The sequence below is a fragment of the Podarcis melisellensis genome (assembly GCF_964234715.1).
Source record: "Podarcis melisellensis genome assembly, chromosome: 14".
NCBI classification, from domain to species: domain Eukaryota; kingdom Metazoa; phylum Chordata; class Lepidosauria; order Squamata; family Lacertidae; genus Podarcis; species Podarcis melisellensis.
In genome coordinates this window covers 25,735,320-25,747,810 of record NC_138546.1, presented here as the reverse complement: position 1 = coordinate 25,747,810, position 12,491 = coordinate 25,735,320, and the positions used below count along the sequence as shown (strand labels likewise).

Genomic DNA, 12,491 nt, shown 5'->3' with positions numbered 1-12,491 from the left:
CTTGCTAAATGCAATATACAAAAAACAGCAGCCCATTTTCAGTGAGACATGTAGAGCCCTGCACACTGCACATTTTTTTTACACACTGCCAGTAACTGGCAGAAGCAGAAAGAAACTCAAACTTATCAAAAACTGCAGGTGTTCTTAAGAACGCTTATGCTACTGTCTTACCTAAGCTGGCCAGTTTTTATTAAAGCAGATGCAGGTGGTTGGGAGACGCATAAGGGTCTGTGTGCCTTGGGGTATGGAGTAAACTACTGAACAGCAAGCCAACCAAACAGTTGAAAATTTGGCCAGAATTGCAAGTCATTTTATGAAGGTTTTATCATTTGAAACCTCAAACAGATGGCACATGAAAAGCCGTGGTGGTGCCCTGATAATCCAATCATCGTATGGCATGCAGAGGACAGTTCCAAAGGGCTGTGTGAAAAGATGCAAAAAATTGAAGGGTGGGAATAATTATAAGCAAATGTGGGATTGCGCTTCTCCAATAGTTTTATGAATTTTTTCCCCCAAATTAGCTTTTAATTAAATAGTGCCATTGTTTCATGTATTTACTTCCCACCCTCACCGCCACTGTGTTTTTATTCAAAATCTTCCAATGCATTATATATCAAATTCTTTTCTATTACCAACTTCCTTCTAATACTTTATCATTTTTCTTCCACTGTTCCTAAGGGATTGCATTTCTTTTAATGAAAACAAAGAAGGAAGCTCATGATTACTGATAACACCAAGGTTGCAGGTTCGATCCCTGTATGGGACAGCTGCATATTCCTGCAGTGCAGCTGGTTGGACTAGATTATCCTCAGGGTCCTTTCCATCACTACAGTTCTATGATTGGTTAATGCCAAGTTGAAACATCTGGTTCAGGCTTGCATGAAATGCCAACAAATGGCACCTTTTGTTCAGACAGAAGGTTGTGCTTGTGACAAAATGGGACCACTGGATATACTGTTTGAAGCAGCTGCATCATCAGGTCCTCCCCAAAATGACTTGGCTGCATCCTATAGAACTGCCATCTTAAATCTTAGTGTTTTCATGTTTGCGCTTTGGTCCTCCAGGCTCCAAATGCACATATGCAGGAATGCAGATAATGAAGAAAATGAGGATGGACCTGTTCGCTTACTTGTTTCACCTTGGGAGTACAGAAAGCCCGAGTTCCTTTGCAGTGAGTGATGGATGCTGTCTTAGAAAAAAGGCACTTCTTCCTTGACCATATCAAGTTCTGGTAATACTTCAGCCCCCTCAAACGGTCTGCATCAAGTTATTTATAACCATGTTTTTATTGGAAAATTGCCATATACTGAGTAAAAACACTCAAGGCATCAAGGTATTGATTTTTTAGATGACATCAATATAAACAGCACTGAATCTTCCTAGATTGTGTGTGAGGAAGTGTGAAAGGTTTTATGTGTAGCAGCAAATACACCTTTCCACTGAGTGTTTTGCGTACCAAGAAAGTAGGAATGAGAGTGAGGAATACCAAAAGGAAGACTGCAGCATTTATTTACTTGGTTACCCCAAAGAATCAACTATACTCTTTTCAAGTCACACTCAAAACATGCCATCTTATTCTGAGATTCATGAGTGTCTTTCTTGTTGCTAATTGGTTGCTGGGTAGACAACAAAGTGCTGCTAACAAAGTGTTGACTTTTTACTGTAAGGTGTCAGTGTGGTGTAGTGGTTAGAGTGTCAGATGAGAGCAGAGTTCAAATCCCTCAGAGTGACCCTGGGCCAGTCACTCTCTCAGCCTAACCCACCACATTGGGTTGTTGTGAAGTTAAGATATAGAGAACTATGTCTGCCACTTTGAGCTCCTTGAAGGAAAGGTTGTATATAAATGTAATAACTGTGGCATTATTTAAAAGCCAGATTGGTAAAAGGCAGCTTTTTCTTCACAAAATTTGAATAGTAAAGGAAATTTGAGACAGCATCTTGGAACCTTTCCCTGGGGACAGGTTTCAAGTTTGGTGACAAAATTCAGTTGCTTAGTGTTCTGATAAGGATGCAACCTAGGCACCAATGAAATCCGTTTAGCTAATTGATATTTTGCCTTTTAAACCTATCAGTTGATCCAAAGTAAATCACTATATCATGAAAAGTCATGGTAGGCCACTGCCGTGCCCCCCCCCCCGTCAAATTCCCTGCTTTGTTGATCTGATAAAGCAATCCAACAGGTAAAAGCATGAATGTGCATTCAGTGTGCATGGAGCCATGCTGTGCGTGAGCTGCTGGGAAGACATCCATTCCAACTGGGTCTTTGAAATCAGACACTGGAAGATTCGAGCAGAGTTCAAAGCAAGGAATGCCAGGAGTAGTTTAGCTGAAATGCAAATTAAATCCAGTGCTTGTCAAATGCTGTGATGTTGCTACACAGTGGATGGAGGAGAAGGCCAGCCTTGGTGCTGTGACTAGCCTCAAGCTATGACTGAATTTGCTTACTCGACCACTGAGGGACTCTCTTGCCTCATACAGAACAAAAATGTTTAGCAGGGCTTCTAGATCCAACTCTATGAACACACACCACTACAGAAAACACAGTATACTTGACACAAATAAAAGATGAATTCTCTTGCGTAATAAAGCATCGGTTTCCATTCTGCCCCATGTCTTTCGCATGAAGTGCTGTTTCCATTCCACTGCAGTTTAGCTTCCAATGAAAACTACATTATCCGTCTTGCTGCCGGCTGTGGCAAAATTCTGTGTAATTAATTACAGTTATGTCATTCCACATCATTTAAATGCAAATGGAATGCAGTGCAAATGGACTGCAAAGCAACAGTGAATACTGATTGTATTGACTGGATTGATTTCCATTCCAGACATGGGACGAAAAAACAGACACAGTTAATTTCTGTTCTTTTCTGCTGAAATTCTCCAACAATCCGACTCTTCAGATGTTTGTGCTTGTCCCAGGAACAAAACTGATGTTCCTGTGTGTGCATGTACATGGCTAGCCAATGATCAGGATCAAGAGACAAGCCCTTTTGGCAGGAAATCTTGAATCTTATCAGTGATATAATTAGATCTAATACAGCTTTAGAGCAAAAGTAAATGTTCCTTGGTAGCCTAAAAGGTATTGTTTGGAAGACAGATTTAAGAACTCGCTTTCACATTAATTCCAGCAAAGTTGGTGATAGCAGTTAATCAGATATAATGTAACAGTACATGAAAATCTGAAATATAGTTTTTTACAAACTTAAAAGTACACTGCTGTCAGAGGAGGATGAGCTGATGATAGATGTATCAAATGATGGAGTTCATTTATAAACTACAGTATTGGAATTCGAAATTTCTAGATATCCAGCTGTACACTTTAACTCAATGTGACCTGAAGTGATAACTGGATGATTGTTTCTGTATTATTTAAAGTGTGATATTATCATTATAGACAGAACTTTCTGATTATATGTATGTAAGCCAAGGGGTCCCAAAACTGTGATTGACAAACTTTATTTAGGTGAACTATAGCATGTCTGCATTAAATATTCATATTGATTTTAATTGCATTTTAATTGCTGCTTTTATTTCATATATTGTACTTTATTGTATTACAATCAGATTTGTGTGATGTACCCTTAAACCAACAATACATTATGAACTCGTGAAGCGGTGACCACTATTGTATAAAAACACACCTGTATCAATATTTCTCAAGGGGACTCCATGCCCTTTCACAAGCAAGCTGTCAAACATTTGGGCATTCGTTATAATTGGGGATCCCCCTTTCAGCATTAAAATTCAGGGCCTGATGCCATGTTCTAGCATGACTCAAATATATATATATATATATATATATGAGAGAGATCACTTTGAACACTTAAGAGCTGAAACTCTAGGTGAAGAGGAAGATTAGGCTGACAGCTCCAAATTCTTCTATTCGATGTATAAGTGATCCCACAGGTCCAAAACGAATTTACAAAACAACAGATCAGATACTCAGGAATGAATTTAAATTGGGAGAGTGCACCAGCCGGAAGATAATTCAGCCCCCAATTGGATGGTTTAGGAAACAGTCTGACTAGGCTTGGAACAACTTGGAGGCTTTCCAGTTCAGCTCTCATGTACCAGTTCGGGAAAACCAAAGATCTGTTCCTCTCTGTTCACTCTTAGGGGAATTAAAACGAAAAACAACGGCTATTACTCCCCCTTCCCTTTTGACGGAATTGGATGGAATTTACAGACAGGCATTGGGGGCTCGGGTTCGAGCCGTCGCTTCTCCCCATCACAGCAGGCCTGTCTGGTTAATTTTCACTCACCCGCTTTTGAAGGTTTGTGGCCTTGTGGCAAAAACGCAGAGAGGCTTTGTTATTGCTGGCCAGAAGCATGTCCCATCTTTAACTGGCCCTGAATCTTCGAGATGCCCGTCTTTCCCCGGAGCCTTCCTGCAGAGGAAGTCTTCCGCCCACCCCTTGGGTTGTTCTGCCTTGGAGGTTGCCTCCCCTGCCCCCGTTCCTCTGAGCACATGCCTGCCTTTTCTACCCCGCCCCCTCCTTTGTACCGGGACCCGTGGAGGGTCGAGGCCAAAGGCAGCAAGAGGCGAGCTCTCGGCAGTGCCCTGGAGAAGCGCTCTGCCTCGCAGGCAAGCTACCGGCCGGGCCCCCCAGCAGTAAAAACCCGGGACTCCCCCAGCCTGCAGTCTTCTGGGGGGGGGGCGGGGATCCTGCTGCTGCACCGGAGCGCTTGCAGACACCGCCGTCGTCGCTGCTGCTGCTGCAATAACTGCGGGTGCCGCGCGCCCTGGTCACCCGCAGCAGCAGCAACTGCAAACGCAGCGCCGGCGGTGGGCGCGAGGAGGAGTGGTCCAAGAGCGACCCTCCCAGGCGACGCCCTATTGGTCGGCGCCGAAGCCCGTCAGACGCGTTGCGGCGCTGGGATTGGCCTTTGCCGCGGTCGACGGCCGCCCTGGCGCAACCTTCCCGCCTCTCCCTCGCTGCGCCCGACGCCGCTGCACCGCTCCAGCCTCGCGCCCGCCTCCTCCCGGCCGGGCTTTGTGCGGACGGAACGCGAGGAGGAGGAGGAGGAGGAGGAGGAGGCGGCGGCAGAAGCAGCGGCGGCGGTGGCGGCCAAAGGCAGGCGCCCACCATGTGAGAGGCCCGCTCGCCGGCCCGCGGAGCCGCGCCGCCTCCCCGCAGCAGCTCCTCCTCCTCCTGGTGGCCGGGCTGCCGGCAGGCAAAGATGCTCAGCCGGCTGATGAGCGGCAGCAGCAGGAGCCTGGAGCGCGACTACAGCTGCACCGTCCGCCTCCTGGACGACAGCGAGTACTCCTGCACCATCCAGGTGCGTCCCAGCGCCGGGAGACCGACTGACCGACCGAGTGGGGGGGGGAGGATAGGATCACCGCCGCCGCCGCCTTTCCTGGCACCCGCGTCCCGACGAGCCCGCTTGCCTTCTGCCCCAGCCGTCGGGGAGGCAGCGGGGATCCCCGTCCGTTCTTCCGCCCGCCTTGCCCAGCTCGCCGGCGGGCAGAGCGGCGCAACTTCCCCGCTGGCAGCGCTAACTTTGCAGCCGGCGGCGGCGGCGCAGAACAAAGCGGAGGCGAGACCTGTAGCTCTCCTGCCGCCGCCGCCATCCAGGCGAAGGAGCCGCGCGCTCCCTGCCTCGCTTTCTCTCTCTCTCGGGGCGCCCTCCGGGCTGGCGTTGCACCAAAAGGGGGGCGGGGAGAGAATTCCGCCTCGGCTGCAAAGCTCCGTGCCTTTTTGGCTAAAAGGGGGTGGGGTGCGGGGAGGTGGGGTCTCCCCCACCCGTCGGTGTTCCGTCTCCCCAAGGGTGGGAAAGGAGCTGCAAGGGAGACCCAGCAGACCCGGGGTGGTAGAGAAAGGGCAGAGCGCCCGAGAAAAGAGGGGCGCCCATAGGTGCCTGGAGAGCACAGACCTCTTGGGGACTTCTGCTTAGCCTGGGACCGGCGAAAATCTGGGCAAGAGGGGGGCGACCTCTTTTGTCTCCAGAGAGCGGGGCATGGAGCACCCTCTCTCCCTTTTGGGGCCCCTCCTGGCTTCCAGCAGGGCGGGCTCCTTAATTGGGTGCAGCAAAGAGCCTGAAAACACCCCAGGCTGGCTAGCTCCCGAGAGTGGCAGATCTTCTTAGGAGAGATAACGACGTGCCCACAATTCTTTCGCCTTTAATGGGGTTGGATGCATCTTATTTTTCTTTAATGGGGATGCTCGCTGAACTCTTTCTGTTTGCATTGCCATCATCTTGGGCAGAGGGGAGGAGGGCCAGATCATTAAGACTTATGGGCAGCAGCCGAGAGGCTGAGGGGCCCCCCTAGCCCAGGGTGGGCTTGGTAGTTCCTCTCCATTCCATGGAGGCATTAAATCTAACGGGGGCCTTTTTCAGACTCCCCTGGACCCACTGTTTATTCTAGAATCCATATAATTCCCACTGACACCTACTTTACTTTGTAGGCTTTTGTTGATCTAGCCAGAGCTTTCCCCATGATCCCCCCCGTCAATCCTTGAGGACTAGACACTTTTTCGGTTTTCACTTGAAGCAAATGGTCCACTTCTCACGTTGTGCTTGATCAGTAATGGAATAACATTGTCCTAGGTAGGAGATCTGGAGAGAGGGGGAGACATTGAAGCACCTGCTCAGGTGATCTGTAAAGGTAATCGGGCACATTCTCTTCAAGGTCACTGGAGGAAGGCCACCCATGCCGGAGAAAGTCTCTTTTTACACACTCTGCTCTGTTCTTTCCTCTCCTGCTTTTTGTTGACATGTTGCATTGTCAGCGCGTGTCTGTTTTACCCCTAAGGATGTGCATTAATTTTTCTTAGGTGGCATTTCTCTTTCCACATTGTCTGTTGTGAGCACAAAGGCCTGGATGTGGCTTAATCACAGCACCCTCAGTGATCCACACATTGCTCAGCAGAGGGAGGGGGGTGCGTCCCCTGTGCGTTTCCAAAAGCTGATGTGCCATTTCAAGTGAGAGCCCAGGTGGACTGAAGGCAGCTTCCTCCTTGGACTCTTCTGAACGAATGAATGTGGGTCTTGCCAAGCTCGTAGTAGCAGCAGCTGCTGCTACTGCTGCAATGTGTGAGCAGGAGCGAAGGCTGGCAAGGTTTGGGGCTGAATGTGTAATTCATGCATCACTCCAGCTGCCTCTAATAATGCAATCCACGTTGCCTTGGAAGTAAGACCTGCTATGTTCACAGGGGCTAATTCGTAGGTAGAAGTGCACTGCAGCCTAATTTTCCTCTGGCTTTCTCTGTGCATTGGTAATGCCAAGTATTGCAAAGCCCCCTAGGATGTGTATCTGTGTCTCAATATTGCATGTAGACATCTACAACACATTGTTGGCTTATTTGCTACAAGGAAGAGTTTTGGGACACAATATTCTTGCCTGTAACCAGAGGGGGGTGGGCATTAACAGATGCTGGTTTCTTTGTTCTGTGGATCTCTTTTCTGCCACACTCTTCAGATGACAAACTGACTCCTTCTGTTTAACCCCAATTGACTTTTGTGTATGCTTAATCTGGGATAGAATGTCTATCAGGTAAATGAAGTGGATGAACAAGGTTGCAAGGTGGGGGCCACACGGCATATAATGTTTTGGTTTTGGCTTCTGGTGGGGAAGGAAAATTGAAGCCACCTTTTGCAGTGGATGGAGATTTCTACCTCTTGTGCTTCATCCAGTGTGTGATCCAATTGCTTGGTTCTGGTGGTTCCGCTGCACTGAGGATAGAAATGATTAGCTGGTGTTCCTCTGGCCACCTGGGTGGCTGCAGTCACATCTGCGCCTGGCTGTTTGCGTGGATCAGGGGGAGAGAGTGAAAGATTGTGAATCCTGTTTTTCGGTCTGAGCAAAAGCATTTGCAGGCTGTGAGAAATGGACATCTGTATGCACAATGGTGATGGGTAATGTTTCACAATCGAGAGGAATTGCTGCCTGCTCGGTGTGCAGTCTTGCAAACCGAGAGTGAGTTCTGAAGGTCATTCCTTTGGAAAATGCCGAATCCACTTACTTGGGTTCAGGGATTTGGTTTCAAGAGCATTTTTTAAAAAAACCCTATATGCACCATTTTGACTTTTTAAAAATATGAATGCAGGTATATGCACTTTCTTGTCCCTCATACTGTTTTAATTAAGTCAGGCGAAGAATAATAGTTTTCCAAGACAGAAGATATATTTGAACGCTCACTGTTGGAGATTTAGTTGAAATGCTTTGTATAAATGATCTGTCCATACTCATGGCTGTGCTGTGTTTGGATTGGGTGGTGGATTCAAAAGACGGCAGAGCCCATCTGAAGTGGCTGTCCCTTTTTGTGCTGGGGAGCATTTGCCTTTGAGGGAGGGGTCCCGTCCCGCTTGTCAGAAAGACCCAGTAGCCTTCCAGATAAGGGTGAATCCATCAGCACTTCTGGGGGGCTCCTGAAAAACTGGCAGTGGGACAGTTCTGGTTTGTGCCTGACCTGTGATGGATAATAAATCCAGGTACCACATTGGATTATTTTTAGAAGGGTGGCTGTGCTGGTCTGTATTGTAGCAAAGCCAGTGAAGAGTCTTGTTGCATTGTAAGGAACCTTTTGGGTGGGATGATTTCGGGCATAAATCCATGCCGATGGCTGGTGAGTCTTCAAAGGTGGGGGGCTCCAAGCCTCACCGCTTCCAAGGACCGCTCCCACCATGCCTCACTTCAACTCTACCCAAAGTTGAGGGGAGAGAGATGAGAATCGTAGAGCCCGGCTTTGCAGCGGATGAATGGGTAAAATAATTCTATTTCTCCTGGGATTCCTTCCCTGTTTACTGCGGCTGTGTTCACCCCCTCATTGACTGGACACTCACTGCGTTTCTGGGGCTGGGCTTTTAACCCGTGTTCACATGACGTTATCCAAAATGCAGTTTTGGCTTGCACTCTGTTGTGGAAAATGGGCATTTGATGTGTTCTTTCTGAAATCAGTGTCAAACTGATGGGACTGTCCCCTGCCTTATATCCTGGAGAGCTGCTGCCGGTCAGTGTAGCCAACACTGAGTTGGATGGACCAATGGGTCTGGCTTGGTATAGGGCAGCTTCCTGTGTGGCGCAAGAGCCCAAACCCTGAGCCATGCTGCTACTGCTGCTCTGCTTTCATTTAAGAATATGCTCATTTAAGAAAATATTCCTACATTGCAGAGGGTTGGACTGGATGACCCTTGTGGTTGTTTCAAACTGCATAATTCTGTCTCCTCTCTTTTCATATTAATTTCCCTTCTCAGTTGGATTTAATTTTAAATTGGATTTAATCCTAAGGAGTTAATTTTCATCCTGGACCTTCCCAAAATAACCCCATTAATGAATTATCCCTGATTCATTTTTCCCCTTTCCAAAAGTGAATTTCTCCCATGTTCCCTACATTAATGACCTGCTCTCCTAATGCAAGAAAAATGAAAAATCCCCATCACTCATCCTGACTGCCCTTGAATGCAGCCTGAACCACGGACACCTCTGTTCTTCCACCTTCCAGAGGCAGGACCCCGAGACCCCAAAGAGAGAGCTGTGTCATTGGAAGTGGATGGGCAGCAGCTGTCTCTCCATCGGCCTCCCACCAACCTGCCTCGCTGTGATGCTGACACTGTTGCACAGCAAATAACCGCGGATGTGCTGGGGCTCCCTCTGGAGGGGCTACTGCCTGGGAGCAGACCTCGGAGGCCCTCTCTGCACTTTCAACAATCAAAACAACAATCTGCAACCACCAGTGCCGAATTGACTGTTGACCACGTACAAGCACTGTAACTAAAAATCACTGTTTGTTCATTTATTCCCAAGCATTTTCACCGTTAATGTTTGGAGGGGTTGCTTTTAAAAGATGTCAGCAAAGGGGATAGTGCAATAGGTCGCCCTGTGCATAGAGCTGCAGGTGCTGTGCACACCATGCAGCTCTCAGCATGGTTTGGTAGGGTGTGGGTAGGACCCGAACCAATGGACTGCAAGAAAAGAGAAACGTTAGAATAGGCATAGGCAAACTCCGGCCCTCCAGATGTTTGGGACTACAATTCCCATCATCCCTAGCTAACAGGACCAGTGGTAGGGGATGGTGGGAATTGTAGTCCCAAACATCTGGAGGGCCGGAGTTTGCCTATGCCTGCAAAGCAGAGGCTGCGTGGCCATCTGTCAGGGATTATTTTGCTCTGGTTCCTGCATTTCAAGGGGCTGGAATAGGTGACCCTACAAGTCTGCAGTTCTACAATAAGCCCTCTTCAGGCGTTATGATGATGGTGGGTTAAGTAAAAGCACATGGGTGGGGGTCTGCGGAGGCAAGCATGCTCACCCGACCCTCTCATGCCATTCTTATCACCCTCTGGCCAGCAGTCGAGCAAGTTGCCTTCTGAGCCCTGTCCATGTTTTAGACTGAGGAAGTCCTGTGGCTCCATGGCAGACCATCCGCTTTGCATGCTGAAGGTTCCAGGTTCATTCTGCGGTAGCATCTTCTGGTAAGACTGGGAGGGTTCCCCAGTATGAAACCCTGGAGAACTGCTGCCAGAGCTAGATGGACCCAAGGGTCTGACTCAGTTTGAAGGCAACCTTCTATGTCATTTTCCTGGGTTTTCTGGAGTTCTAAAATGAGCAGGGGAATCCATGAGTTTGCATAACACACCATCGTATCGCCTGGAGGAGGCTGTTCACTCTGAAGTGCTCAGTTTATAGGAGAATTCAGTGGGGGATTACGGTCAACATTAGCAGGTTCTGGGCCCCTTTTCTATTACATTTCTTGCTGGTGATGCTGATGACAGCCACTTCTATGCTCCAAAGACTCTCCTTTGATGGGAGGGGAGCCTTTTGCCCCCCCACCCCCGGTCTTCTCTGTCTTAAAAGAAAAGCTTTCTCTGTTCCGCAACTCCCTCTCCCTTGAGTCGAGTTGGTGATACGATAAGGTTTCTCTCTGAGGAAGCCTCACCCCCCCCCCCACACACATCTTCCTCCTTTACCTAGAGCAGTGGTTCTGAACCTGTGGGTCCCCAAATGTTATTGGACTACAACTCCCATCATCCCTGAGCTCCGACCTTGCTAGCTAGAGGTGATGGGAGTTGTAGTTCAACAACATCTGGGGACCCACAGGTTGAGAAAGGCTGACCTAGAGCATCTCTTGAGTAACAAGCCCCAGGAAACACATTTTTTTTCAGGATGCCAGAGAGAGATTGTTGAGGTCGAGGGGGTCTAGGCTTCACAGGGGTATAAGTCCGGATTGTGGGAACAGCTGAGCTTTCCGCTTTCCAACAGGATCATCTGCTCTGGGGTGGGGGGTGTCATCTGGGCCCCTCATGAGTGTTTCCTGGCACGAGGGGGAATGGCAAGGCACCAGCAGATTCCAGTGAGGCTCCTGAAGGCGAAGAACCCACCCAATTGGGTCAGTAACTCCCACTTGCATTGCAACTTTGGAACTCCCTGCCTGTTGATCTCAGGCAAATGTCTTTGCTACACTCTTTTTTGGTGCCTGCTAAAAATATTTTTGTTTAGGAAAGCCTATACAGTGTCTTTTTTGATGGCTCAGTAAGGCCTGTCTTGAACTGTGAGTATCCAGCAGTACCTCCATCTGCTCTGTGGGGGGGTGTATGTGTCCGTCATTTAGACCACCTTGATCCTTACTGTTCAGGGAAGTACTGACAAGTTGCAAGCAGATTTCTGCTAGGCCCAGGAAGTCTGAGGTCCCACCCTGAAAATTCAGCATCACAGCCACTCCTGAGAAGGTGTTTTGATTATTGAAAGCAAACCAAACATGTAACTAAGAACCAGTGCCTGAGTTAGTTTCTTTTTCCTCTTCCCTCCCAACTACCTTTCCTTTTACACCTTTTCTAAATTGTTACACCTGGAAGCAATGGCTGTGTTACTATTTAGCGTTGCATGCTGTTTTAAGAGTCTTTTTCAACAGAGGAGTGGGGGGTGGAATGCATTAAATAAATCAATCATTAGGAGAATAACTGGTTCCCAGATTTGGAACCGGACTCAGAAAAAGGGTCATTCCTTTTCCCAATTTGGAGGGGAAATGTGTCCAAATGCAGTATTTAATCAGAAATGACAGGATTAATGTAGATTGTGGCTGACTCCATGTGTATACCTCTTCCCAAACCAGCAACGGCAGTGCACTGGATGCAAAGTAAACAGGAGCATGTGCACGGCCGTGTTTAGACAGTAAGGTAGCTTTTTGAGCTCTGTTCTGAATTCAGTCAGGGTAAATTCACCTATGGCTAATTCTTTCTTTGCCTTGAGAATTAATACCTCTGAAGGTACACCTCTATCCTGTTTGCTATCCCCAGGAACACGGACAAGCTCCTCACTTAGTTCATTGGCCTATTTGTTACCTGCTGCTTAGGCACATACATCGAACATGATCTTTCACGTACCAGAAATTCGGCCTTCCGGTGCTATTGACTCTGGTGCTTAGAGTGGATGCTTTGAACACAGGCAATGTTCTCGATTAGTTGGGAATGTGTGTTCCATCACAGGGCATTTTGAGATGCCATCTGCTGTTTCGTTCCCGATGCCAGACTCCCTGTGATTTTGGAACTGGCCT

At 48.0% G+C, this 12,491-nt stretch overlaps 1 protein-coding gene across 3 annotated transcripts in view; it reads left to right on the top strand.

Annotated features, from left to right (window-relative positions):
* The first annotated feature begins 4,975 nt into the window (after nucleotides 1-4,975).
* FRMD5 (FERM domain containing 5) overlaps nucleotides 4,976-12,491 on the top strand; it is a 135,249-nt gene continuing 127,733 nt past the window's right edge. The window contains exon 1 of one of the 3 annotated variants that reach the window (XM_081888167.1): nucleotides 4,976-5,283. In XM_081888167.1, coding sequence (XP_081744293.1) covers nucleotides 5,182-5,283 — 102 coding nt within the window. In that variant the 5' untranslated portion in view covers nucleotides 4,976-5,181. The remainder of the gene's footprint in view (nucleotides 5,284-12,491) is intronic. The other 2 variants (XM_081888168.1, XM_081888166.1) reach the window with 2 other exon arrangements.